The sequence below is a fragment of the Drosophila sulfurigaster genome, chromosome 2L (genome assembly GCF_023558435.1).
Source record: "Drosophila sulfurigaster albostrigata strain 15112-1811.04 chromosome 2L, ASM2355843v2, whole genome shotgun sequence".
Taxonomy (NCBI): Eukaryota; Metazoa; Arthropoda; class Insecta; order Diptera; family Drosophilidae; genus Drosophila; species Drosophila sulfurigaster.
The window spans coordinates 24,112,150-24,133,810 of record NC_084881.1 but is presented as its reverse complement, the minus strand read 5'-3'; the positions used below and the strand labels follow the sequence as shown (position 1 = coordinate 24,133,810).

General features: G+C 42.1%; 13 protein-coding genes across 13 annotated transcripts; 8 read left to right on the top strand and 5 right to left on the bottom strand.

Moving 5' to 3' along the window:
• Nucleotides 1-300: 300 nt before the first annotated feature.
• LOC133840819 (ionotropic receptor 25a) lies at nt 301-3,874 on the top strand. The gene is given in 10 exon segments (XM_062272912.1): nt 301-453; nt 655-804; nt 867-1,142; nt 1,199-1,637; nt 1,711-1,825; nt 1,904-2,149; nt 2,252-2,452; nt 2,454-2,845; nt 2,910-3,425; nt 3,484-3,874. Coding segments are annotated over 10 exon segments (2,832 nt in total). The 5' UTR covers nt 301-347.
• A 766-nt stretch (nt 3,875-4,640) lies between these two features.
• LOC133840100 (coatomer subunit beta-like) lies at nt 4,641-8,266 on the top strand. Its single transcript, XM_062271764.1, has 7 exons — nt 4,641-5,104; nt 5,156-6,441; nt 6,505-7,160; nt 7,224-7,385; nt 7,449-7,722; nt 7,786-7,891; nt 7,957-8,266. Exons 1-7 carry the CDS (start codon nt 4,793-4,795, stop codon nt 8,020-8,022), a joined length of 2,862 nt encoding a protein of 953 aa, XP_062127748.1. The 5' UTR covers nt 4,641-4,792; the 3' UTR covers nt 8,023-8,266.
• Nucleotides 8,267-9,183: 917 nt separating this feature from the next.
• LOC133840972 (histone H4) lies at nt 9,184-9,615 on the top strand. The gene has a single exon (XM_062273203.1). The coding sequence runs from the start codon at nt 9,221-9,223 to the stop codon at nt 9,530-9,532; it is 312 nt and encodes a 103-aa protein (XP_062129187.1). The 5' UTR covers nt 9,184-9,220; the 3' UTR covers nt 9,533-9,615.
• Nucleotides 9,616-10,114: 499 nt separating this feature from the next.
• On the bottom strand, nt 10,115-10,592 carry LOC133840925 (histone H2A). Its single transcript, XM_062273119.1, has one exon. It carries the CDS (start codon nt 10,558-10,560, stop codon nt 10,186-10,188), a length of 375 nt encoding a protein of 124 aa, XP_062129103.1. The 5' UTR covers nt 10,561-10,592; the 3' UTR covers nt 10,115-10,185.
• Nucleotides 10,593-10,778: 186 nt separating this feature from the next.
• On the top strand, nt 10,779-11,236 carry LOC133840945 (histone H2B). Its single transcript, XM_062273172.1, has one exon. The coding sequence runs from the start codon at nt 10,815-10,817 to the stop codon at nt 11,184-11,186; it is 372 nt and encodes a 123-aa protein (XP_062129156.1). The 5' UTR covers nt 10,779-10,814; the 3' UTR covers nt 11,187-11,236.
• Nucleotides 11,237-11,658: 422 nt separating this feature from the next.
• Nucleotides 11,659-12,541, bottom strand: LOC133840902 (histone H1-like). Its single transcript, XM_062273080.1, has one exon. The coding sequence runs from the start codon at nt 12,466-12,468 to the stop codon at nt 11,674-11,676; it is 795 nt and encodes a 264-aa protein (XP_062129064.1). The 5' UTR covers nt 12,469-12,541; the 3' UTR covers nt 11,659-11,673.
• A 1,814-nt stretch (nt 12,542-14,355) lies between these two features.
• Nucleotides 14,356-15,014, top strand: LOC133840954 (histone H4). The gene has a single exon (XM_062273180.1). It carries the CDS (start codon nt 14,393-14,395, stop codon nt 14,702-14,704), a length of 312 nt encoding a protein of 103 aa, XP_062129164.1. The 5' UTR covers nt 14,356-14,392; the 3' UTR covers nt 14,705-15,014.
• Nucleotides 15,015-15,292: 278 nt separating this feature from the next.
• On the bottom strand, nt 15,293-15,792 carry LOC133840916 (histone H2A). The gene has a single exon (XM_062273106.1). The coding sequence runs from the start codon at nt 15,736-15,738 to the stop codon at nt 15,364-15,366; it is 375 nt and encodes a 124-aa protein (XP_062129090.1). The 5' UTR covers nt 15,739-15,792; the 3' UTR covers nt 15,293-15,363.
• Nucleotides 15,793-15,948: 156 nt separating this feature from the next.
• Nucleotides 15,949-16,415, top strand: LOC133840939 (histone H2B). The gene has a single exon (XM_062273143.1). The coding sequence runs from the start codon at nt 15,994-15,996 to the stop codon at nt 16,363-16,365; it is 372 nt and encodes a 123-aa protein (XP_062129127.1). The 5' UTR covers nt 15,949-15,993; the 3' UTR covers nt 16,366-16,415.
• Nucleotides 16,416-16,837: 422 nt separating this feature from the next.
• On the bottom strand, nt 16,838-17,692 carry LOC133840896 (histone H1-like). Its single transcript, XM_062273067.1, has one exon. It carries the CDS (start codon nt 17,645-17,647, stop codon nt 16,853-16,855), a length of 795 nt encoding a protein of 264 aa, XP_062129051.1. The 5' UTR covers nt 17,648-17,692; the 3' UTR covers nt 16,838-16,852.
• Nucleotides 17,693-19,526: 1,834 nt separating this feature from the next.
• On the top strand, nt 19,527-20,185 carry LOC133840963 (histone H4). The gene has a single exon (XM_062273193.1). The coding sequence runs from the start codon at nt 19,564-19,566 to the stop codon at nt 19,873-19,875; it is 312 nt and encodes a 103-aa protein (XP_062129177.1). The 5' UTR covers nt 19,527-19,563; the 3' UTR covers nt 19,876-20,185.
• A 307-nt stretch (nt 20,186-20,492) lies between these two features.
• LOC133840931 (histone H2A) lies at nt 20,493-20,924 on the bottom strand. Its single transcript, XM_062273131.1, has one exon. It carries the CDS (start codon nt 20,902-20,904, stop codon nt 20,530-20,532), a length of 375 nt encoding a protein of 124 aa, XP_062129115.1. The 5' UTR covers nt 20,905-20,924; the 3' UTR covers nt 20,493-20,529.
• Nucleotides 20,925-21,122: 198 nt separating this feature from the next.
• On the top strand, nt 21,123-21,580 carry LOC133840941 (histone H2B). The gene has a single exon (XM_062273159.1). It carries the CDS (start codon nt 21,159-21,161, stop codon nt 21,528-21,530), a length of 372 nt encoding a protein of 123 aa, XP_062129143.1. The 5' UTR covers nt 21,123-21,158; the 3' UTR covers nt 21,531-21,580.
• Nucleotides 21,581-21,661: the final 81 nt, after the last annotated feature.

Here is a 21,661-nt window from a genome sequence, read left to right as displayed (position 1 = left end):
CCTCGTCTGCTCGCCTGTACTCCGGGTTCTTTTGAAGGTTTTTTTGCTGAAACTTTGTACACATCATCATATGGTTTCTAACCACATTTCATTAGTCCAACAGTTGGGTCATTTCCGGTGCTGGGGTGTCACCAATTAGCGCATTGAGTGTTGGCACGAACGAAATTGTGCGGTCAGGACCATGGCTAGAGGGGCGGGTCAATTGATTATCACCAAGGATACACATATGTCCACACATTGCAATCGTTCAATTGTCCAGCAATTGCTGGTCAGAAGTTTCAGTCAGTTCTCATTTGAAGTTCGGGCCGAGTGGTGCAAGTTGTGGTGACTGTGGATGCGCCTTAACAATGATAGACAAGTGGTTGAAGATTTTAAAGTATTTGTGGTTGCTGCAAGTTGTTGCAATCCCTTTGGATAAAGTTGCAGCACAAACGAGTCAGAATATTAATGTGTGTAAGTATGAAATCGATTTATATACTATATATGCATATATACTATCTCTCACAAGTCTTGGGTAAACACTAATTAAGTGCTTGGTTTTGAGCTGAGGTTGAGTATTTGGGGTGGTTGGGTTGACTTTGTGTAGATAAACAATAAGTATGGAATTACTGTCGTGTCCTTGCTTTAATGATCCACGTAACCCGTTTATACTAGTTTTCATCAATGAAGTGGACAATGAGCCAGCGACCAAGGCCGTTGATGTGGTACTCACCTATTTGAAAAAGAATCCCAGCTATGGTTTGTCTGTCCAAATTGAATCAATTGAGGCTAACAAAACCGATGCCAAAATATTATTGGAAGCAAGTGAGTTTTTATCTCTTTAATGGCCATACTATCAACTGATTCGAGCCACATTAATTTGCTAGTTTGCAACAAATATGCGGAAAGCATTGAAAAGAAACAAACGCCGCATTTGATCTTTGACACAACCAAATCGGGTGTTGCCTCTGAGACGGTCAAGAGTTTTACGCAGGCCTTGGGTTTGCCCACAATAAGCGCCTCCTATGGCCAGGAGGGTGATTTGCGACAGTGGCGTGATTTGGATGAATCGAAACAAAAGTATTTGTTGCAGGTGATGCCACCAGCCGACATTATACCGGAAGCAGTGCGCAGCATTGTCAAGCGTCTCAACATCACCAATGGTAAGCGATCCCCTTCCTAAAGACTACACAAATTTAAGGGTAAACTTGTACTTCAGCTGCCATTCTTTACGATGACACCTTTGTGATGGATCACAAGTACAAGTCGCTTTTGCAAAATATACAGACACGTCATGTGATTACAGCCATTGCCAAGGATGGTAAACGGGAGCGAGAGGAACAAATCGAAAAGTTACGCAATCTGGACATTAACAACTTCTTCGTTCTGGGCAATCTGCAGTCCATACGCATGGTGTTGGAGTCTGTGAAGCCGGCGTATTTTGAGCGCAACTTTGCCTGGCATGCGATCACACAGAGCGAAGGCGAGGTCAGCAGTCAGCGTGATAATGCGACCATAATGTTCCTCAAGCCCATGGCGTATACGCAATATCGTGATCGATTGGGTCTGCTGCGCACCACATTCAATCTGAATGAGGAACCGCAGTTGGCATCCGCTTTCTACTTTGATCTAGCGCTGCGCAGCTTTTTGGCCATTAAGTAACCATAATCTATAATTGGATAATTGGTCAATATTTACTTCCTTTGTTTTGTCTTTGTTTTCATTTGCCAGAGAAATGCTGATGTCAGGCGCCTGGCCAAAGGACATGGAATATCTGAACTGTGACGATTTTCAGGGCGGAAACACACCTGAACGTAATATTGATCTCCGGCAATATTTCACACAGGTGTGTCTTTGATATATGCCCCAATTAGTTTGGTTTTGGACATATTTTTTTTGGGTTTTTTCTGTTTGGCTTACAAAGGTTAGCGAACCGACATCCTATGGCTCTTTTGACCTGGTCACGCAAGGAACGAAACCCTTTAACGGCTTCAGCTATATGAAATTTGAAATGGACATCAATGTGCTCCAGATACGTGGCGGCAGTTCGGTGAACAGCAAATCGATTGGCGTTTGGACAGCTGGCCTCGACTCGCCGTTAGTCGTCAAAGATGAGGAACAGATGAAGAATCTGACTGCCGACACAGTCTATCGCATCTACACAGTGGTGGTAAGTACTGAATTCCTAAAACTTTTTTTAATTTGGCAAATAATTTGGTTAACAAGTGTTTAACAATTTCTTTTTCTGCTAATATGTTTCCTAATCCGACAGCAAGCACCGTTTATAATGCGCGATGAGACAGCGCCAAAGGGTTACAAGGGTTACTGCATCGATTTGATTGATGAGATTGCGGCAATTGTGCACTTTGACTATGAGATACAGGAGGTGGAGGATGGCAAGTTCGGCAACATGGATGAGAAGGGCGAATGGAATGGCATTGTAAAGAAATTGATTGACAAAAAAGCTGACATTGGGACTGGGCAGTATGTCCGTGATGGCCGAACGTGAGATTGTCATCGATTTCACGGTGCCGTATTATGATCTTGTGGGCATCACTATTATGATGCAGCGTCCGACATCGCCGAGTTCGTTGTTCAAGTTCCTCACTGTGCTGGAGACAAATGTCTGGCTCTGCATATTGGCTGCATATTTCTTTACCAGCTTCCTGATGTGGATCTTCGATCGCTGGAGTCCGTACAGTTATCAGAACAATCGGGAGAAGTACAAGGACGATGAGGAGAAGCGTGAATTTAATTTAAAGGAATGCTTGTGGTTTTGCATGACTTCCCTAACGCCGCAAGGTGGCGGTGAAGCACCCAAGAATCTCTCTGGTCGTCTTGTGGCAGCCACTTGGTGGCTCTTTGGGTAACGTTTTCTTTTAAACGTTTCTTTGCACTTGTAATTTATAATTGTTCTCTTTTTGCGACAGTTTCATTATCATTGCTTCGTATACGGCCAATTTGGCTGCCTTTTTGACGGTCTCTCGTTTGGATACACCGGTGGAGTCACTGGATGATCTGGCCAAGCAATATAAGATACTTTATGCTCCATTGAACGGCTCGGCAGCGATGACATACTTTGAGCGTATGGCGAACATTGAACAAATGTTTTACGAGATCTGGAAGGATTTATCGTTGAACGATTCACTCACCCCCTTGGAGCGTTCGAAGCTGGCTGTCTGGGATTATCCAGTTAGTGATAAGTATACGAAAATGTGGCAGGCCATGCAGGAGGCAGGACTACCAGCCACATTGGAGGAGGCAGTGAAGCGTGTCCGCAACTCTAGCACAGCGACGGGTTTTGCCTTTCTGGGCGATGCCACCGACATTCGCTATCTGCAGCTAACCAATTGTGATCTTCAGGTGGTTGGCGAGGAGTTCTCCCGCAAACCATATGCAATTGCTGTGCAGCAGGGATCACATCTGAAGGATCAATTCAACAATGCGTAAGCTATTTAGATTTACTGATGGGGTCAATAAAATAATTCATATTCAATTTGCTAGCATATTGACATTGCTTAACAAGCGACAGCTGGAGAAACTCAAGGAGAAGTGGTGGAAGAATGATGAGGCGCAGGCCAAATGCGAGAAGCCCGAGGATCAATCAGATGGCATATCCATACAGAATATCGGTGGCGTATTCATCGTCATCTTTGTGGGCATCGGTATGGCCTGCATTACGCTCGTCTTTGAATACTGGTGGTACAAGTATCGCAAGAATCCACGCATCATCGATGTAGCCGAAGCCAATGCAGAGCGTCCCAACGCCAAGGATGGCGGCAAATTGGCCGATGGTGTCATACTAGGACATACGGGCGAGAAGTTTGAAAAGTCAAATGCTGCCCTTCGTCCTCGTTTTACACAATATCCGGCCACTTTCAAGCCGCGTTTTTAAGGAACCATCAAATATATCGAACCATTTTGAGCGAAATTATCGTACGGCATAAAATCATATACATAATTATTAAATTGACTTATAAACCATCTGATAAATTTATACCATAATGGAAAAAAACGATAATTACCCGAAAAGGTTACGATATATGTATTTGGAAACGAATGGGTTTATGTAATATTTGAGCATCGCACACTGAGATCGTCTACGTCGTAACAATGCAAATGTTTTGCAAACCTTTTCACCATTTGGAGGCACTTTTAATCAATCTGTATGTCATTTCAAATAAATTCTATGTGTTTTACTTACTTATCTTATTCTTACCCTCTGTTGGAATACTTATTCGGTTTTATCTATTTCTAGGAGTTATCTTAAAAAATTATGTTCCACTACAGCATACTTATTTTATTGATATTTTGAAGCATTATGGGTTGAGGGCTATTGGGTGGCACAATCGAGATGTTAATTAAGAATCATCATGGAGTGATGGAATATCTTTTATTTTCGAGTAGATAAATAATTGATAATTAAAGCAAAATGTCTCCATTAATAAACTAGTACAACAAATCTGCATCATTTATTAAATATTCAGTAAATTTCAAATAGCAACTTGACATGTGGCAACGCTGCAATATACCACAGTGGCAGCCCCAATGACCTGCTGGCGCCATCTGTCGACTTTTCGTTCACATTTTTTTAACACTACTCACAGCTGTGCACTACAGTGTAACCAATTGTGGCATACCGCGATTCGGTCTGGTCACACCGATTATAAGCTCCAAAACAAATGACACGTCGAGTGAATTGGATGTTGGTGCCAGACAAATAGTAAATTAAATAACCCGAAATTGCACAAATTACTGTTTCAAACTTAGTTAAATTCGTGGACACCATTGCCGATTAACACCAATTGTCAAAATGAGTCAAGTGCCGTGTTACACGATCATCAACTCACCGGATCTCGAGGTGCCGAACGAGATGCAACTGAAGCAAGACCTCGAAAAAGGCGACACGAATGTAAAAATTGAGACGCTGAAAAAAGTGATTAAGCTGCTACTAAATGGCGAACGCTATCCTGGTCTCATTATGACCATCATACGCTTTGTGCTGCCGGTGCAAAATCATACGATTAAGAAGCTGTTGCTCATTTTCTGGGAGATTGTGCCCAAAACATCATCCGATGGCAAATTGCTGCAAGAAATGATACTTGTGTGCGATGCATTTCGCAAGGTAAGTTAGCAAATCATCAACGCAGCTATCGATTCATTATTTATTGTTTAGGATCTGCAACATCCCAATGAGTTTTTACGCGGCTCCACGCTGCGTTTTCTCTGCAAGCTCAAGGAGCCTGAGCTCCTCGAACCTCTAATGCCAGCTATACGTGCTTGTCTTGATCATCGTCACTCGTATGTGCGCCGAAATGCAGTGCTGGCGATCTTTACCATCTACAAGAACTTTGATTGGCTGGTGCCCGATGGTCCCGAATTGATTGCCACATTCCTGGACACACAGCAGGATATGTCGTGCAAGCGTAACGCATTCCTCATGCTTCTCCATGCGGATCAGGAGCGTGCCCTCAATTATTTGGCATCGTGTATTGATCAGGTGCAGAGCTTTGGTGACATATTGCAGTTGGTGATTGTGGAGCTCATCTATAAGGTGTGCCATGCCAATCCCGCCGAGCGTTCACGCTTTATACGCTGCATCTACAATCTCCTAAACTCCTCATCTAATGCAGTGCGCTACGAATCCGCTGGCACACTTGTCACCCTCTCGTTGGCGCCCACGGCGATCAAGGCAGCCGCTGGTTGTTATATTGAGTTGATCGTGAAGGAGAGCGACAATAATGTGAAGTTGATTGTGCTGGATCGTTTGATTGCAATGAAGGAGAACGAGCATATGGAGAAGGTGATGCAGGATCTGGTGATGGATGTGCTGCGTGTGCTTGCCGCACCCGATATTGAGGTGCGACGCAAGACTTTGGCTTTGGCCATGGATTTGGTGTCTTCGCGCAATATCAACGAGATGGTGCAGGTTCTGCAGAAGGAGGTGGCCAAGACGCATAATGTGGAGCACGAGGATACGGGCAAATATCGTCAATTACTGGTGCGCACCCTGCATACGTGCTCCATCAAATTCCCCGATGTGGCCAGCCATGTGATTCCCGTGCTGGTTGAGTTCTTGTCGGACACCAATGAACTGGCTGCTGTTGATGTTCTGATCTTTATACGCGAAGCCATACAAAAGTTTCCGGCATTGCAACCTCTGATCATAAAGCATTTGATTGAAGCCTTTCAACAAATCAAATCCTCAAAGATACATCGCGCTGCTGTTTGGATATTGGGAGAGTATGTGGAGGGCGCACAAATCTTGGAGGTGATTGCGGCCATTCAGCAAACACTGGGTGACATTCCCATGGTGGATGCAGAGCAACGGCGTTTGGCCGGTGACCAGAGCGAGGAACAGCAGCAGCAGCAACAGGGCGTTGTCAACAACACCACCAATAGCAGCAGCAAGGTCACCTCCGATGGCACTTATGCCACACAGAGCGCCTACAGCTTGGCACCGTAAGCAGTGACAACCAAAACTCTCAAGTAATTTAACTATTATGTCTCTCTTCATTTTTATAGTGTTGCCAAGAAGGAGAAGCGTCCGCCACTGCGTCAGTATTTAATGGATGGTGATTTCTTCATTGGAGCCGCCCTCTCGGCGACCTTGACCAAGTTGGCACTACGATATGCTGAACTACATCCGGATGCACGCACACAGAATCGTCTCACAACACAGGTGATGCTCATCATGAGCTCCATTTTGCATCTGGGCAAATCTGGTTTCCCCACGAAACCCATAACACACGATGATTCTGATCGCATCATGATTTGTTTGCGCACTTTGAGCGAGCGCACGCCCGAAGCTGTTGCTGTATTTATGCATGATTGTCGCGATGCTCTGGGCAAAATGTTAGATGCCCAGCATGAGGAAGATCAGCGCCTGCTCAAGGAGAAACAACGCGTCACGGCTAAGGTACAACCAGATTCGCCTGTGAACTTTGCACAGCTCTCGAATGGACGCGACAATCAGCTGGGAGAGAATGTGTTCGAGTCGAGTCTGAATCAGGCTTTGGCTGGCACCAAGAACGCCCAGATCAACGACATTTCTTCGCCCAATAATAAGCTCAACAAGGTCACACAATTAACGGGCTTCTCGGATCCCGTCTATGCAGAAGCGTATGTCAATGTCAATCAATATGACATTGTCTTGGATGTGCTAATTGTGAACCAGACAAGTGAGTGAAATCAATCAATTGAAATGCTCCTAAATGAGTTTCTTTCCTTGTTCAATTACGTAGATGACACACTGCAAAGCTGCACATTGGAATTGGCCACGTTAGGCGACCTGAAGCTGGTAGAGCGTCCGCAACCCGTTGTGTTGGCTCCGCATGATTTCTGCAACATTAAGGCCAATGTGAAGGTCTCCTCCACCGAGAACGGTATCATATTCGGCAACATAGGTAAGGCTGTATTAATGCCCCACTAATTGATCAGTAAATTGTAAAAATTCTATGTCCTTACAGTTTATGATACAGCGCTGAACACAAATGTGGTCGTACTCAATACCATACACATTGACATCATGGATTACATAATCCCGGCTAGCTGCACAGACACCGAGTTCCGTCAGATGTGGCAGGACTTTGAGTGGGAAAACAAGGTCACTGTCAACACCAGCTTCACCGATCTGCACGAGTATCTGAAGCATCTGCTCAAGAGCACGAACATGAAATGCCTGACGCCCGAGAAGGCGTTATCAGGTCAATGCGGCTTCTTGGCCGCCAACATATACGCCAAGTGAGTGTCTCTTCTTACTCCTCTTCGACTTATACTAATAATTGTGAAATTTGCCCTTTGCAGATCCATTTTCGGGGAGAATGCATTAGCTAATCTCAGCATTGAGAAGCCAGTCGATGATCCAGATTCAAAGGTGACCGGTCACATTCGAATTCGTGCCAAGAGTCAGGTAGGTTTATTTGCTAATTTTTGCTATTATGGATACTAATTTATTTTTATTGACCATTTATTTAGGGCATGGCACTTAGCCTGGGCGATAAAATTAGCTCCTCGCAAAAGCAGGCGGTGCAGGTCGCCTAATATGTGAATAAATGCCACTTTACCATTCTCTATCAACATGGATTTCTTTGCGCCTTGGCCGCGCAATTTGATGGTTTTTACTTCAAGTGTCCGCGTCTATTCCATATGTATTATTTTATAGCCATCTTCTTCTTTGCTCCTGAGGGGAATTCCTTTAGTTTACACATTATTAGCTTATTATCATATAAAACTCAATTTATAAATGTAAAGAAATTAAATATACACTAATCGTTATAAAAAATAATCATCTGAAACAATTGCTTATTTTATATTTACCATAAATTAATTTTGTTTTCAGCTCAAGTTCATGGAATCCTTGAATTTAGGAGGCCCCTGATTGAACTTTGATCTTTGCTAAACTTTCAATTTGTTCAGTATACATAAGAAAACATAAATCTTCATTCAATAAAATTGTGGTCCTGAAAAGGACCGATTGTTTGATAATTTGATGCTTGACAAGCACAACGCACAACGTTGTCACAATTTAAGCACGTTCGCCACGAATACGTCTGGCCAGCTGAATATCTTTCGGCATGATGGTGACACGCTTGGCATGGATAGCGCACAAGTTAGTATCTTCGAACAGGCCAACCAAGTAGGCTTCACTAGCTTCCTGCAGTGCCATCACAGCAGAGCTCTGGAAACGCAGATCGGTCTTGAAATCCTGAGCAATTTCACGCACCAAGCGCTGGAAAGGCAGCTTGCGGATCAGCAACTCTGTGCTCTTCTGGTAACGACGGATCTCACGCAGGGCAACAGTTCCGGGGCGATAACGATGAGGCTTCTTCACACCGCCGGTGGCTGGCGCACTCTTACGAGCGGCCTTAGTTGCCAGCTGCTTACGAGGCGCCTTGCCTCCGGTCGATTTACGAGCAGTCTGCTTAGTACGAGCCATTTTTATTTCACAATTTTTACTTCACACAGCAAATGTTAAAACACAATAATCGAACGAAGCGATTCGGCTCTCGTATTTATAGTAAAACTGGTGGTGGGTTGCCGAGCGAGAACGAGAACGAGCGATCGGGCTGTTGCCATGCCAGCGTGCTAGCGTGCCAGCGTGCGAGCAGCACGTAGATACATATTGCTGACTCTTTCTGGTTTTCGTATCTTTGAGTATAAATAGAGGCGTTTGAGTTGGACCGAACAACAGTATCTTTCTGACTTCGGTGAGTGTTAAGTAAAATATTAAAAGTGAAAAATGACTGGTCGTGGTAAAGGTGGCAAGGGCTTGGGAAAAGGTGGCGCAAAGCGTCATCGCAAAGTGTTGCGTGATAACATCCAGGGTATCACGAAGCCAGCTATCCGTCGTCTAGCTCGTCGTGGCGGTGTGAAGCGTATCTCTGGTCTTATTTATGAAGAAACTCGTGGTGTGCTGAAGGTTTTCTTGGAAAACGTTATCCGTGATGCAGTCACATACACCGAACACGCCAAGAGGAAGACAGTCACAGCCATGGATGTTGTGTACGCTCTGAAGAGGCAAGGCCGCACTCTGTACGGTTTCGGCGGCTAAGAAAATTTGTATCTACTACAAAATACAAACTTAAAACCCACATCAATCGGTCCTTTTCAGGACCACCAAAAAATTAACCAAAAGAGAAGAAAATCAATATGTATTTATTGTTAAAAATAAAGAACGAAAGACTATATTTTGATTAACGTTAGAGAATAACTCCCTTAAATTCATCCAGATTGCCCCTGTTATTCTGTAGAATTTAATTCTAAGATACAAATAAATAAATTTGTTCATTTGTGAGATGTTAATATTTAAAAAACGGCTGAAATAAGAATATAATTTACTGATGCAGCGTGTTGTAAAATACTTTTGACACGACTGTACCTCGAGTACACTGCAGATACTTTGTCCATGTGAAGATCAAAATATTGAAATACTTTTGACACAACTGTACCTCTTGCACAGAGCAGATACTTTGCTCATGTAAAGATCGAAATTTGAAAATCATTTTTGACGCAACTGTACCTCGTGTGCCACGCATATACTTTGCTCAAGTGAAGTACTCAATATTTAATTTCTGAATGAATGAATAAAAATACAATTATTTTTGTATATTAGAAAAATTATTCTCTTTAGTAATTTGTGGTCGTCCTGAAAAGGACGTTTTGGGTTTTGGTTGATTTGTGTTATATGCGAGTTTGAATTTGAATTTAAGCCTTCTTTTCGGTCTTCTTGGGCAAGAGAACAGCCTGAATATTAGGCAAAACACCGCCCTGGGCAATGGTGACACCCGAAAGCAGTTTGTTCAACTCCTCATCGTTGCGGATGGCCAATTGCAGATGACGAGGGATAATCCTAGTCTTCTTGTTGTCACGGGCTGCGTTACCAGCCAACTCCAAAACTTCAGCGGCCAAGTACTCCATCACAGCAGCCAAGTACACAGGAGCACCAGCACCAACACGCTCGGCATAGTTGCCCTTGCGAAGCAGACGGTGAATACGGCCAACGGGGAACTGAAGACCAGCGCGGTTGGAACGAGACTTTGCCTTTCCCTTAACTTTGCCACCTTTACCACGACCAGACATTTTATTATTATTTGTTATTTCACTGTTTCACACACAAAGCTCGAATATTGTTGCCACATGCAACCATTGCCAGCTATTTATACTTTTTCCAGCTACCTACTCGTTCCGTTAAGGGATGACAGCTGCTGCTGAAAACCGGTCGCGTTGAGAGCTCGTCTAACGGAAAGCGTTGCTACAATAAAAGTATAAATTGGACGTGTTTTGGATCTCTAGCAAAATATCAGTGAAGTGAATTTTTAAAGTGAATTTGAAAAATGCCGCCCAAGACTAGTGGAAAGGCAGCCAAGAAGGCTGGCAAAGCGCAGAAGAATATCACCAAGAACGACAAGAAGAAGAAGCGCAAGAGGAAGGAAAGCTATGCCATCTACATCTACAAAGTGCTGAAGCAGGTCCATCCTGACACCGGTATCTCATCGAAGGCAATGAGCATCATGAACAGCTTTGTGAACGACATTTTCGAGCGCATTGCTGCCGAGGCCTCCCGTTTGGCTCACTACAACAAGCGGTCGACTATCACCAGTCGGGAAATCCAAACCGCTGTCCGTCTCTTGCTGCCCGGAGAATTGGCCAAGCACGCTGTCAGTGAGGGAACCAAGGCTGTCACCAAGTACACGAGCTCGAAGTAATTCGATTTCTTTGCACAACCTACACACCTAAAGTAAAAGGCCCTTTTCAGGGCCACAAATTACCTATCCAAAGAGCTGAAATTTAAATATAAAAATATTAATATTAATATTAGTGAATAATGAAGGTATACCTAAAAATACGGCGTTATACCAGCATTTACAAATTTTCAACCGAGACGGGACTGTACTTTTTTGGTTTAATGCGAACAGAGAACTTCATAAATGAGGAAGCACTACAGAGGTATTGCGTGTTGTCGAAAGGTTGAGTTTCTTATATTACTTTTGTTGCTTTATGGATTTAGCTACCTGGCTCATGCTTAAATTATGCTTTGTGTTAAAAATACGATTCTGTTATAGTCGTAAAAGTCATCTCGTAATGTTACATAACTTGAAAACTCATTTCTCTTTTGATATAAAATTAGTAGCCCTGAAAAGGGCTTTGTTAAATAACAAATTTCATAGTCTTGAAACTTGTGCACGACAATCTTCAATGTCCTAGTGCTCTCTTATTTCTTGGCTGCAGCTGCAGTTTTGCCTTGGGTTTCTTAGCAGCCACTGCGGCTTTCTTTGGCGATGCTGCCGCTGCTGCCTTCTTTGGCTTCGGCTTGGCAGTTGCAGTCTTGGGCTTTGGTGCTTTTGGCTTTGCAGCACTCGACTTGGCCGCCGCCTTTGCTGTTGTGGGCTTGGCTTTTACTGTACCACTCTTCTTGGCCTCCTTAGCCTTTGCTTTCTCAGCCTTCTTCTTTTCAGCGGTCTTCTTGGTTGCTACAGCTTTGCTTGGTTTCTTCTCAGCGGACCCAGCTGCTTTCTTCGCCTTGGTGCCGGCAGTCTTCTTCTTAGCTGCTGCTGCTGATGCAGTGACCTTCTTCGGTTTCTTCTCTACTGAGGCAGCCTTGGCTTTTGGCTTCGGCTCCTTTTTGGCAGATGCAGATAATTTGAACGAACCAGATGCGCCCTTGCCTTTAGCTTGGATAAGTTTTCCACTGGCAACAGCGCTCTTCAGGTACTTCTTAATGAATGGTGCCAATTTCTGGGCGTCGCACTTGTATGTGGCACTGATGTACTTCTTGATTGCCATAAGCGACGAGCCACCACGCTCCTTTAGGTTCAGGATTGATGCGTCCACCATTTGCTGAGTTGGAGGATGTGATGGAGGAACTGCCGGCTTCTTCACTTTCGATGCAGATGCTGCTTTCTTGGCAGCCACCTTCTTCTCGGCTGCGGGTGTCGCTGGCGGGGCAGCCACAGGAGATGCGGATGTTGCAACTGCGGAGTCTGACATATTTCACTTCACTTTGTTTTGCTTTACTTTCACACTAAAATCAATTTTAACGGAATTTACAGTTGGTGGTTGAATTTGGTTGGTCACCCGATTTTGTGAGAATCGAGTAGAAAGGCGCAACGCGAATGTTTACAGCGGTGAACGTTTCCGCCAAACAAGTTTGCCATTAACCTATTCTTCATTTAATATTTACTATAGTTAATAGTTTGATATTTTAATAATTATGTATCGACATATTTTCTTAAATATTCGAACAACCAAATAAAATTAATTGCATTCAACTTCAATTACTCACTGTGTTTAAAATTTCACCTTAAATTCAACTTTGTGTCTACACAAAAACAATTATCTTCTAAAAACTCAATTTATAAATATAAAAACAATAAAAATACAATATTTGAATCTGAAAACAAGTTCTTTGGACAATTATGTTGTTAAATGTATTATTTAATATAAATATAATTTATTGCTCATATTTTTAATTTTGGTTCAAACTTGACCATGTACAGTGAAAACCAAGCGACCTCATAGAGTTAGAAGCTATTGAAAATTGACATGAAAAAATCTAAATAAATGTAAAAAATAGAATTTTTAAATATATTACTTATTTAATATAATTTTCTTAACGATTTGTACAATATCTACAAAATTCTATCATTTAAATATGCATTTCATTCGTATAAAACCGTCTTTACCATTAGAGAGTACAAAGTAAGTACATTCATATGCACATAACATTCAACGTATGAAGAGTGTAATGCAAAAGAAATTTAATAAATATTTACGTCCTCGTATTATTATTCTTAATATTGTTAATTTAAATGTATTATTTTATTCATATACACTAATCTATAATAAGTTATTAAATTATTTTGTGAAATGTATCTTCTAGAGAAATTGTCACTTGTTTGAAGTGTATCTTTCTATGCAGTATTGTTTGGCAAATAAAACCACATTTCGACAGCATAACAGCGACGGCTATATTTTGTAACTAAATTTTATTTAATATACATAAATGTAGATACAATAGTATCTGAGATTCACTAAGCACGCCCTTATTTATTTATTTTTAATTTGTACATTATTTTAATATAATACTAAAGTAGTTAAAGAAAAATGTAAATCTTCTTTCAATAAAATTGTGGTCCTGAAAAGGACCGATTGTTTGATAATTTGATGCTTGACAAGCACAACGCACAACGTTGTCACAATTTAAGCACGTTCGCCACGAATACGTCTGGCCAGCTGAATATCTTTCGGCATGATGGTGACACGCTTGGCATGGATAGCGCACAAGTTAGTATCTTCGAACAGGCCAACCAAGTAGGCTTCACTAGCTTCCTGCAGTGCCATCACAGCAGAGCTCTGGAAACGCAGATCGGTCTTGAAATCCTGAGCAATTTCACGCACCAAGCGCTGGAAAGGCAGCTTGCGGATCAGCAACTCTGTGCTCTTCTGGTAACGACGGATCTCACGCAGGGCAACAGTTCCGGGGCGATAACGATGAGGCTTCTTCACACCGCCGGTGGCTGGCGCACTCTTACGAGCGGCCTTAGTTGCCAGCTGCTTACGAGGCGCCTTGCCTCCGGTCGATTTACGAGCAGTCTGCTTAGTACGAGCCATTTTATTTCACAATTTTACTTCACACAGCAAATGTTAAAACACAATAATCGAACGAAGCGATTCGGCTCTCGTATTTATAGTAAAACTGGTGGTGGGTTGCCGAGCGAGAACGAGAACGAGCGATCGGGCTGTTGCCATGCCAGCGTGCTAGCGTGCCAGCGTGCGAGCAGCACGTAGATACATATTGCTGACTCTTTCTGGTTTTCGTATCTTTGAGTATAAATAGAGGCGTTTGAGTTGGACCGAACAACAGTATCTTTCTGACTTCGGTGAGTGTTAAGTAAAATATTAAAAGTGAAAAATGACTGGTCGTGGTAAAGGTGGCAAGGGCTTGGGAAAAGGTGGCGCAAAGCGTCATCGCAAAGTGTTGCGTGATAACATCCAGGGTATCACGAAGCCAGCTATCCGTCGTCTAGCTCGTCGTGGCGGTGTGAAGCGTATCTCTGGTCTTATTTATGAAGAAACTCGTGGTGTGCTGAAGGTTTTCTTGGAAAACGTTATCCGTGATGCAGTCACATACACCGAACACGCCAAGAGGAAGACAGTCACAGCCATGGATGTTGTGTACGCTCTGAAGAGGCAAGGCCGCACTCTGTACGGTTTCGGCGGCTAAGAAAATTTGTATCTACTACAAAATACAAACTTAAAACCCACATCAATCGGTCCTTTTCAGGACCACCAAAAAATTAACCAAAAGAGAAGAAAATCAATATGTATTTATTGTTAAAAATAAAGAACGAAAGACTATATTTTGATTAACGTTAGAGAATAACTCCCTTAAATTCATCCAGATTGCCCCTGTTATTCTGTAGAATTTAATTCTAAGATACAAATAAATAAATTTGTTCATTTGTGAGATGTTAATATTTAAAAAAAAACGGCTGAAATAAGAATATAATTTACTGATGCAGCGTGTTGTAAAATACTTTTTGACACGACTGTACCTCGAGTACACTGCAGATACTTTGTCCATGTGAAGATCAAAATATTGAAATACTTTTTGACACAACTGTACCTCTTGCACAGAGCAGATACTTTGCTCATGTAAAGATCGAAATTTGAAAATCATTTTTGACGCAACTGTACCTCGTGTGCCACGCATATACTTTGCTCAAGTGAAGTACTCAATATTTAATTTCTGAATGAATGAATAAAAATACAATTATTTTTGTATATTAGAAAAATTATTCTCTTTAGTAAATTTGTGGTCGTCCTGAAAAGGACGTTTTGGGTTTTGGTTGATTTGTGTTATATGCGAGTTTGAATTTGAATTTAAGCCTTCTTTTCGGTCTTCTTGGGCAAGAGAACAGCCTGAATATTAGGCAAAACACCGCCCTGGGCAATGGTGACACCCGAAAGCAGTTTGTTCAACTCCTCATCGTTGCGGATGGCCAATTGCAGATGACGAGGGATAATCCTAGTCTTCTTGTTGTCACGGGCTGCGTTACCAGCCAACTCCAAAACTTCAGCGGCCAAGTACTCCATCACAGCAGCCAAGTACACAGGAGCACCAGCACCAACACGCTCGGCATAGTTGCCCTTGCGAAGCAGACGGTGAATACGGCCAACGGGGAACTGAAGACCAGCGCGGTTGGAACGAGACTTTGCCTTTCCCTTAACTTTGCCACCTTTACCACGACCAGACATTTTTATTATTATTTGTTATTTCACTGTTTCACACACAAAACTCGAATATTGTTGCCACATGCAACCATTGCCAGCTATTTATACTTTTTCCAGCTACCTACTCGTTCCGTTAAGGGATGACAGCTGCTGCTGAAAACCGGTCGCGTTGAGAGCTCGTCTAACGGAAAGCGTTGCTACAATAAAAGTATAAATTGGACGTGTTTTGGATCTCTAGCAAAATATCAGTGAAGTGAATTTTTAAAGTGAATTTGAAAAATGCCGCCCAAGACTAGTGGAAAGGCAGCCAAGAAGGCTGGCAAAGCGCAGAAGAATATCACCAAGAATGACAAGAAGAAGAAGCGCAAGAGGAAGGAAAGCTATGCCATCTACATCTACAAAGTGCTGAAGCAGGTCCATCCTGACACCGGTATCTCATCGAAGGCAATGAGCATCATGAACAGCTTTGTGAACGACATTTTCGAGCGCATTGCTGCCGAGGCCTCCCGTTTGGCTCACTACAACAAGCGGTCGACTATCACCAGTCGGGAAATCCAAACCGCTGTCCGTCTCTTGCTGCCCGGAGAATTGGCCAAGCACGCTGTCAGTGAGGGAACCAAGGCTGTCACCAAGTACACGAGCTCGAAGTAATTCGATTTCTTTGCACAACCTACACACCTAAAGTAAAAGGCCCTTTTCAGGGCCACAAATTACCTATCCAAAGAGCTGAAATTTAAATATAAAAATATTAATATTAATAATAGTGAATAATGAAGGTATACCTAAAAATACGGCGTTATACCAGCATTTACAAATTTTCAACCGAGACGGGACTGTACTTTTTTGGTTTAATGCGAACAGAGAACTTCATAAATGAGGAAGCACTACAGAGGTATTGCGTGTTGTCGAAAGGTTGAGTTTCTTATATTACTTTTGTTGCTTTATGGATTTAGCTACCTGGCTCATGTTTAAATTATGCTTTGTGTTAAAAATACGATTCTGTTATAGTCGTAAAAGTCATCTCGTAATGTTACATAACTTGAAAACTCATTTCTCTTTTGATATAAAATTAGTAGCCCTGAAAAGGGCTTTGTTAAATAACAAATTTCATAGTCTTGAAACTTGTGCACGACAATCTTCAATGTCCTAGTGCTCTCTTATTTCTTGGCTGCAGCTGCAGTTTTGCCTTGGGTTTCTTAGCAGCCACTGCGGCTTTCTTTGGCGATGCTGCCGCTGCTGCCTTCTTTGGCTTCGGCTTGGCAGTTGCAGTCTTGGGCTTTGGTGCTTTTGGCTTTGCAGCACTCGACTTGGCCGCCGCCTTTGCTGTTGTGGGCTTGGCTTTTACTGTACCACTCTTCTTGGCCTCCTTAGCCTTTGCTTTCTCAGCCTTCTTCTTTTCAGCGGTCTTCTTGGTTGCTACAGCTTTGCTTGGTTTCTTCTCAGCGGACCCAGCTGCTTTCTTCGCCTTGGTGCCGGCAGTCTTCTTCTTAGCTGCTGCTGCTGATGCAGTGACCTTCTTCGGTTTCTTCTCTACTGAGGCAGCCTTGGCTTTTGGCTTCGGCTCCTTTTTGGCAGATGCAGACAATTTGAACGAACCAGATGCGCCCTTGCCTTTAGCTTGGATAAGTTTTCCACTGGCAACAGCGCTCTTCAGGTACTTCTTAATGAATGGTGCCAATTTCTGGGCGTCGCACTTGTATGTGGCACTGATGTACTTCTTGATTGCCATAAGCGACGAGCCACCACGCTCCTTTAGGTTCAGGATTGATGCGTCCACCATTTGCTGAGTTGGAGGATGTGATGGAGGAACTGCCGGCTTCTTCACTTTCGATGCAGATGCTGCTTTCTTGGCAGCCACCTTCTTCTCGGCTGCGGGTGTCGCTGGCGGGGCAGCCACAGGAGATGCGGATGTTGCAACTGCGGAGTCTGACATATTTCACTTCACTTTGTTTTGCTTTACTTTCACACTAAAATCAATTTTAACAGAATTTACAGTTGGTGGATGAATTTGGTTGGTCACCCGATTTTGTGAGAATCGAGTAGAAAGGCGCAACGCGAATGTTTACAGCGGTGAACGTTTCCGTCAAACAAGTTTGCCATTAACCTATTCTTCATTTAATATTTACTATAGTTAATAGTTTGATATTTCAAAAGTTATGTATCGAAATATTTGCTTAAATATTCGAACAACCAAATAAAATTAATTGCATTCATCTACAATTACTCACTGTGTTTAAAATTTCACCTTAAATTCAACTTTGTGTCTACACAAAAACAATTATCATCTAAAAACTCAATTTATAAATATAAAAACAATAAAAATACAATATTTGAATCTGAAAACAAGTTCTTTAAACAATTATGTTGTTAAATGTATTATTTAATATAAATATAATATATTGCTCATATTTTTAATTTTAGTTCAAACTTGACCATGTACAGTGAAAACCAAGCGACCTCATAGAGTTAGAAGCTATTGAAAATTGATATGGAAAAATCTAAATAAATGTAAAAAATGGAATTTTTAAATATATTACTTATTTAATATAATTTTCTTAACGATTTGTACAATCAATATCTACAAAATTCTATCATTTAAATATGCATTTCATTCGTATATAACCGTCTTTACCATTAGAGAGTACAAAGTAAGTACATTCATATGTACATAACATTCAACGTGTGAAGAGTGTATTGCAAAAGAAATTTAATAAATATTTACGTCCTCGTATTAATATTCTTAATATTGTTAATTTAAATGTATTTTTTATTCATGTACATTGATCTATAATAAGTTATTAAATTATTTTGTGAAATGTATTTTCTAGAGAAATTGTCACTGGTTTGAAGTGTATCTTTCTATGCAGTATTGTTTGGCAAATAAAACCACATTTCGACAGCATAACAGCGACGGCTATATTTTTAACTAAATTTTATTTAATATAAATGTAGATACAATAGTATCTGAGATTCACTAAGCACGCCCTTATTTATTTTTAATTTGTACATTTTAATATAATACTAAACTAATTAAAGAAAAATGTAAATCTTCTTTCAATAAAATTGTGGTCCTGAAAAGGACCGATTGTTTGATAATTTGATGCTTGACAAGCACAACGCACAACGTTGTCACAATTTAAGCACGTTCGCCACGAATACGTCTGGCCAGCTGAATATCTTTCGGCATGATGGTGACACGCTTGGCATGGATAGCGCACAAGTTAGTATCTTCGAACAGGCCAACCAAGTAGGCTTCACTAGCTTCCTGCAGTGCCATCACAGCAGAGCTCTGGAAACGCAGATCGGTCTTGAAATCCTGAGCAATTTCACGCACCAAGCGCTGGAAAGGCAGCTTGCGGATCAGCAACTCTGTGCTCTTCTGGTAACGACGGATCTCACGCAGGGCAACAGTTCCGGGGCGATAACGATGAGGCTTCTTCACACCGCCGGTGGCTGGCGCACTCTTACGAGCGGCCTTAGTTGCCAGCTGCTTACGAGGCGCCTTGCCTCCGGTCGATTTACGAGCAGTCTGCTTAGTACGAGCCATTTTTATTTCACAATTTTACTTCACACAGCAAATGTTAAAACACAATAATCGAACGAAGCGATTCGGCTCTCGTATTTATAGTAAAACTGGTGGTGGGTTGCCGAGCGAGAACGAGAACGAGCGATCGGGCTGTTGCCATGCCAGCGTGCTAGCGTGCCAGCGTGCGAGCAGCACGTAGATACATATTGCTGACTCTTTCTGGTTTTCGTATCTTTGAGTATAAATAGAGGCGTTTGAGTTGGACCGAACAACAGTATCTTTCTGACTTCGGTGAGTGTTAAGTAAAATATTAAAAGTGAAAAATGACTGGTCGTGGTAAAGGTGGCAAGGGCTTGGGAAAAGGTGGCGCAAAGCGTCATCGCAAAGTGTTGCGTGATAACATCCAGGGTATCACGAAGCCAGCTATCCGTCGTCTAGCTCGTCGTGGCGGTGTGAAGCGTATCTCTGGTCTTATTTATGAAGAAACTCGTGGTGTGCTGAAGGTTTTCTTGGAAAACGTTATCCGTGATGCAGTCACATACACCGAACACGCCAAGAGGAAGACAGTCACAGCCATGGATGTTGTGTACGCTCTGAAGAGGCAAGGCCGCACTCTGTACGGTTTCGGCGGCTAAGAAAATTTGTATCTACTACAAAATACAAACTTAAAACCCACATCAATCGGTCCTTTTCAGGACCACCAAAAAATTAACCAAAAGAGAAGAAAATCAATATGTATTTATTGTTAAAAATAAAGAACGAAAGACTATATTTTGATTAACGTTAGAGAATAACTCCCTTAAATTCATCCAGATTGCCCCTGTTATTCTGTAGAATTTAATTCTAAGATACAAATAAATAAATTTGTTCATTTGTGAGATGTTAATATTTAAAAAAAAACGGCTGAAATAAGAATATAATTTACTGATGCAGCGTGTTGTAAAATACTTTTGACACGACTGTACCTCGAGTACACTGCAGATACTTTGTCCATGTGAAGATCAAAATATTGAAATACTTTTGACACAACTGTACCTCTTGCACAGAGCAGATACTTTGCTCATGTAAAGATCGAAATTTGAAAATCATTTTGACGCAACTGTACCTCGTGTGCCACGCATATACTTTGCTCAAGTGAAGTACTCAATATTTAATTTCTGAATGAATGAATAAAAATACAATTATTTTTGTATATTAGAAAAATTATTCTCTTTAGTAATTTGTGGTCGTCCTGAAAAGGACGTTTTGGGTTTTGTTGATTTGTGTTATATGCGAGTTTGAATTTGAATTTAAGCCTTCTTTTCGGTCTTCTTGGGCAAGAGAACAGCCTGAATATTAGGCAAAACACCGCCCTGGGCAATGGTGACACCCGAAAGCAGTTTGTTCAACTCCTCATCGTTGCGGATGGCCAATTGCAGATGACGAGGGATAATCCTAGTCTTCTTGTTGTCACGGGCTGCGTTACCAGCCAACTCCAAAACTTCAGCGGCCAAGTACTCCATCACAGCAGCCAAGTACACAGGAGCACCAGCACCAACACGCTCGGCATAGTTGCCCTTGCGAAGCAGACGGTGAATACGGCCAACGGGGAACTGAAGACCAGCGCGGTTGGAACGAGACTTTGCCTTTCCCTTAACTTTGCCACCTTTACCACGACCAGACATTTTATTATTATTTGTTATTTCACTGTTTCACACACAAAACTCGAATATTGTTGCCACATGCAACCATTGCCAGCTATTTATACTTTTTCCAGCTACCTACTCGTTCCGTTAAGGGATGACAGCTGCTGCTGAAAACCGGTCGCGTTGAGAGCTCGTCTAACGGAAAGCGTTGCTACAATAAAAGTATAAATTGGACGTGTTTTGGATCTCTAGCAAAATATCAGTGAAGTGAATTTTTAAAGTGAATTTGAAAAATGCCGCCCAAGACTAGTGGAAAGGCAGCCAAGAAGGCTGGCAAAGCGCAGAAGAATATCACCAAGAACGACAAGAAGAAGAAGCGCAAGAGGAAGGAAAGCTATGCCATCTACATCTACAAAGTGCTGAAGCAGGTCCATCCTGACACCGGTATCTCATCGAAGGCAATGAGCATCATGAACAGCTTTGTGAACGACATTTTCGAGCGCATTGCTGCCGAGGCCTCCCGTTTGGCTCACTACAACAAGCGGTCGACTATCACCAGTCGGGAAATCCAAACCGCTGTCCGTCTCTTGCTGCCCGGAGAATTGGCCAAGCACGCTGTCAGTGAGGGAACCAAGGCTGTCACCAAGTACACGAGCTCGAAGTAATTCGATTTCTTTGCACAACCTACACACCTAAAGTAAAAGGCCCTTTTCAGGGCCACAAATTACCTATCCAAAGAGTTGAAATTGAAATATAAAAAAATATTAATATAAATAATAGTGAATAATGAAGGTAT

Bases quoted from the DNA above. Each gene is read 5' to 3' on its own strand.
- LOC133840100 (XM_062271764.1), top strand. From the start codon at position 4,793: ATGAGTCAAGTGCCGTGTTACACGATCATCAACTCACCGGATCTCGAG. The intron at 7,386-7,448 runs GTAAGGCTGTAT...ATGTCCTTACAG, and splicing joins TATCATATTCGGCAACATAG to TTTATGATACAGCGCTGAAC. The intron at 7,892-7,956 runs GTAGGTTTATTT...CCATTTATTTAG, and splicing joins GAATTCGTGCCAAGAGTCAG to GGCATGGCACTTAGCCTGGG.
- LOC133840972 (XM_062273203.1), top strand. From the start codon at position 9,221: ATGACTGGTCGTGGTAAAGGTGGCAAGGGCTTGGGAAAAGGTGGCGCA.
- LOC133840925 (XM_062273119.1), bottom strand. From the start codon at position 10,560: ATGTCTGGTCGTGGTAAAGGTGGCAAAGTTAAGGGAAAGGCAAAGTCT.
- LOC133840945 (XM_062273172.1), top strand. From the start codon at position 10,815: ATGCCGCCCAAGACTAGTGGAAAGGCAGCCAAGAAGGCTGGCAAAGCG.
- LOC133840902 (XM_062273080.1), bottom strand. From the start codon at position 12,468: ATGTCAGACTCCGCAGTTGCAACATCCGCATCTCCTGTGGCTGCCCCG.
- LOC133840954 (XM_062273180.1), top strand. From the start codon at position 14,393: ATGACTGGTCGTGGTAAAGGTGGCAAGGGCTTGGGAAAAGGTGGCGCA.
- LOC133840916 (XM_062273106.1), bottom strand. From the start codon at position 15,738: ATGTCTGGTCGTGGTAAAGGTGGCAAAGTTAAGGGAAAGGCAAAGTCT.
- LOC133840939 (XM_062273143.1), top strand. From the start codon at position 15,994: ATGCCGCCCAAGACTAGTGGAAAGGCAGCCAAGAAGGCTGGCAAAGCG.
- LOC133840896 (XM_062273067.1), bottom strand. From the start codon at position 17,647: ATGTCAGACTCCGCAGTTGCAACATCCGCATCTCCTGTGGCTGCCCCG.
- LOC133840963 (XM_062273193.1), top strand. From the start codon at position 19,564: ATGACTGGTCGTGGTAAAGGTGGCAAGGGCTTGGGAAAAGGTGGCGCA.
- LOC133840931 (XM_062273131.1), bottom strand. From the start codon at position 20,904: ATGTCTGGTCGTGGTAAAGGTGGCAAAGTTAAGGGAAAGGCAAAGTCT.
- LOC133840941 (XM_062273159.1), top strand. From the start codon at position 21,159: ATGCCGCCCAAGACTAGTGGAAAGGCAGCCAAGAAGGCTGGCAAAGCG.